Below are 4021 nucleotides of genomic sequence, written 5' to 3'. Positions count from 1 at the left end.
TTAGATGGATTAATGCATAATTTTCATAAGAATTCATACACAAAGTTGTGCAATCTTCAAAGCACAATCATCAAACTCCTAAAAGCAGTGCCATAGCACTGACTTAGAACAACAGAGTCAGTGAGAAACAAGACTATGTACTGAGTATAATTTCTTGATGCAAAACAGCTCCACAGCTTTAGCATTCAAGTAACCAAGAGCAAGCCCACTCAAATAGCATCATGTTCTAAATGCCTACCCAACCATACATGCCTATCAATATTTACAGCTTAGCCATCTGGGCATTTCTAAACAAACCAAATAGTATGATATCAAGTTCTATGAGGCTTTTTTTTCAACAAAACAATCACCTAGGGATGCTTCCCCACATTTTGTGGATGGCATCCATAGTAAACCCATCAGTGTAGACTGTTACACCTCACCCTCCCAGACCCAGCCAAGGATATTCGTCCCCACCACCACCTGCCACTGGAACCATTGACCCTCACCAAAGGAATTGAACCTAGGTCTGCAGTGAAAAGCACAGTACTTAAACCAGCTGAGCTACCCTTGTGGCTCCAAGTTCTACCAGGTTTTGCTAAGAATGTAAGCATGGATTTCTTTGTTTCTATGAGACAAGTTAATATACAATATTCCTAAGGTTCATACACAATGTTGTGCGATCTTCAAGCACAATGAGCAATCTCATTCTGAAGAGCAATGTCATAGCACCAATTTAAAAGTACAAAGGAAGAGAGGAACAAGATTTTTTTAATGAATAATTGCCTCATATAAAGATATAATTTCATAACATATTCAGGTGAAACAGTTTCACTGTTTTCACATTCAAGCAAGCATGAACAAGCCCACTAGGTTGGCATCAAGTTCTAAATGCTACAGAGCCATACACGTGTATCCATCTCTACAGCTTGGCAATTCTGTGGAATTCTAGATAAACTAATAACATGACATCAAGTTCTACAAGGTTTGTCAAGGAGGGCTTGCTTGGTTAGTGAAAGAAGCATGCTGTTAATGCCTCCACCGGCAATCAAGTCTCCCAAGAAACATGCTTTGCCCTTATAGACCGCTTGCCTGTGCTAGTGCTTGTACTTGTGCTTTCAGTTTGGGCTAGGTGCAAGTCCTAGGTGACTTTGGTAGAATAAATATGCCCCACTTGCAAGTTCCTTTCCAAAAAATTCTGATACGAATATGTTGTTAGCTGGCTACACTGATGCGAATGTCGTTAACTGACTAAACTCCTAGATTGGGACAGGCAAACTTGCTGCATAACGACAAAAGAAAGCTTGTGAAAAAAAAAAAAAGGTTTCACAAGGTTTTTTGAACAACATAGGTATGGATCTCTTCATTTTCTATAAGATGAGCTAACGCATAACTTGCATATGGAGTCATTGACAATGTCGTGCAATTTCCAAAACACAATGAGCAAACTCCCTCTGAGGAGCAATGTCATAGCACCAATTTCAGAGTACAAAGTCAGTGGGAAACAAGATTATCTAATGAATAAATGCTTCACGGAAAGATATAATTTCTTAAAATATTCAGGCAAAACAGTTTCGATGTTTTCACATTCAAGTAAACATGAACAAGCACACTAGAATGGCATCAAGTTCTAAATGCTATGAAACCATACACGTGTATTCATCTCTACAGCTTGGCGATCCTGAGAAATTCTAACAAACCCAATAGTATGACATCAAGTTCTACAAGGTCTCGCTAACTATATAGATATTTCTTCATTTCCTACAAGATGGGTAGATACATAGTTTGCCTATGAATTCATACATAAAGCCGTGCATTCTTCAAAGCACAGTGAGCAAACTCCTCCTGAAGAGCAATGCCATAATGCTGACTTAGAAGTACAAAATCAATGAGAAGCAAGATTATCTATGAATAATTGGCTCATACAAAGATATATTGCTTAACATATTGATGCAAAACATCTTCGTGGCTTTCTGATTCAAGTAAGTATTAACAAGACCCCTAGAATGGCATTAAGTTTTAAATGCCACTGAACCATACACTTGTATTCATCTCTACAGCTTGGCGATTCTAAGAAATTCTAAACAAACCCAATACCATGACATCGAGTTCCACATGGTTGTGCTAAGGATCTCCTCATTTTTAAGTCACGCAGATCAATATAAAATATGCCTATGGACTCATACACAGTGCTGACTGCGTGATCTTTGATAAAGCTTATTAAAACAAGCGATGATAACAGCATGCATCCAACATCAAATTACATAGTCAGACCACTCACTGATAAATGAAGTGTGATCCATCGTCTTGCTGGGAATCTCCTTTAGCATAGAAGGATTACGCTTGCCTCCCACCAATCTTGCAGGATTTCCAACAGCGGTGGTATAGCTAGGCACCTCAATAAGCACAACCGACCCAGCTCCAATTTTAGCCCCCTCCCCAATCCTAATATTCCCCAAAATAGTAGCCCCTGCCCCAATGAGCACCCCATCTCCAATCTTGGGATGCCTATCGCCCCCATATTTCCCAGTACCCCCCAGTGTCACATGGTGCAAGATGGATACATTATCCCCAATGGTGGCAGTCTCCCCCACCACAACCCCTGTGGCATGATCAAAGAACGCCCCTTTGCCAATTCTAGCAGCAGGATGTATATCGACAGCAAAAACCTCAGAGACCCTGCTCTGTATTGCAAGGGCCAATGAAATTCTCCCCTGGTTCCACAGCCTATGTGCAACCCTATGGGCCTGGCAGGCCGCGAACCCTTTAAAATTCAGCAAGCAATGAGAATATGAAACACAAGCTGCATCCCTCTCTCTAAAGGCCTTAATGTCTGCACGAATGCATTCCCTAATATAGGCATCTTCCATGAATACATCTGCAATCAGATTATAAAGCTGAGAGCTCAGAAGTGTAGAGTTTGATAGCTTGTTACCTAAGTGAAATGCCAATGCATTCTCCAGAGACCTGTGAGCCAATATGGTTGAATAAAGATAGCTTGCCAATGTGGGTTCAGCCTCTGCATCTCTCCTGCACTCGCTTCTCATCTCTAGCCACAGCTCATCCCTTTCTGGAAGCAAATTCTCTTCTTTATCCTTCTCCTTGTCTTCTTCTAATACCAGGGACATGGATATAAAACCCTTATGCGGCTTTTCCCCGCAGCTTTCTCTACCAAATCCTGTGTTTCTGATTTCGATTCTACCTTTTCTCTTCAATATGAATTGGGGAAAAAATTTCTGTGGAAAGAAGCGCAGAGGCCGTTGTTTGGAAGCAGATAAACCCGCGGAGAATGCAGAACTGGTTGACACATCGCAACCCAATTGCAGAATTAGACCGGAAGTTGCCATCGGGGCCTTCTTTATGTAAGATAATGGCCTTTCTTACAGATTCAAGCATGCTTCTGCAAGCGAAACCGACCAGGAAAAATCACTGGCACAAGGAGATTGATCCCAACCATCATTGAATTTATAAGTTCTGTTGTATTCAGGGACTGAACCTACTTAACTTTTTATTGGAATACATGATTAAACTGTAATTATTCTAAGTGGGTTTTTAACTGAGAAACCTCTTGATTTTTGGCCCGAGTTGAATGGTACTCCCTGTCGTGCTGTAGGGTTCCTGATATCTGGCCGGAGGATGATGAAATTTTTGGGATGCATTTTTTAGGTTGCATTTTTTAAGTGCCAAATTCATGCGAATATGTTAAGCATGAGTATGGAGGAACTTTGAGGATTTGTTTTGACGATTGGTACTACTTTTTTACAATTCCCACCCAAAAGAAATTCCATTCTTTTCAAATTAAGAATATTTCATATTTAAATTTTTTAATTGTTCGGATAATGTGTTATAAGTATTTTTTTAAATATATTTCTAATGTATATATGTAAATAGTTAATTTTTTTAATGGTAAGATAATATGCCATTTCTTTTTTTTTTTTATAACTTTGACCCGTATCTGTTTTTGTTTTAATATAACTTTGACCCGTATCTGTGTAAATGGTATGTTATTAGAAAATAATTTTTTTTTTAAATCTAATCCTTC

The 4021-nt window shown here is 39.3% G+C and overlaps 1 protein-coding gene across 1 annotated transcript; it reads right to left on the bottom strand.

The window, feature by feature from the left end:
• Positions 1-2126: 2126 nt before the first annotated feature.
• Positions 2127-3691, bottom strand: LOC149224959 (serine acetyltransferase 5-like). Its single transcript, XM_089386358.1, has one exon. The coding sequence runs from the start codon at positions 3324-3326 to the stop codon at positions 2235-2237; it is 1092 nt and encodes a 363-aa protein (XP_089242484.1). The 5' UTR covers positions 3327-3691; the 3' UTR covers positions 2127-2234.
• Positions 3692-4021: the final 330 nt, after the last annotated feature.

Source organism: Pinus tabuliformis, chromosome Q, assembly GCF_031772625.1.
Source record: "Pinus tabuliformis cultivar Carrire ecotype Pingquan chromosome Q, CPIR1, whole genome shotgun sequence".
NCBI lineage: Eukaryota > Viridiplantae > Streptophyta > Pinopsida > Pinales > Pinaceae > Pinus > Pinus tabuliformis.
This window is presented reverse-complemented; position numbering and strand designations above follow the sequence as displayed.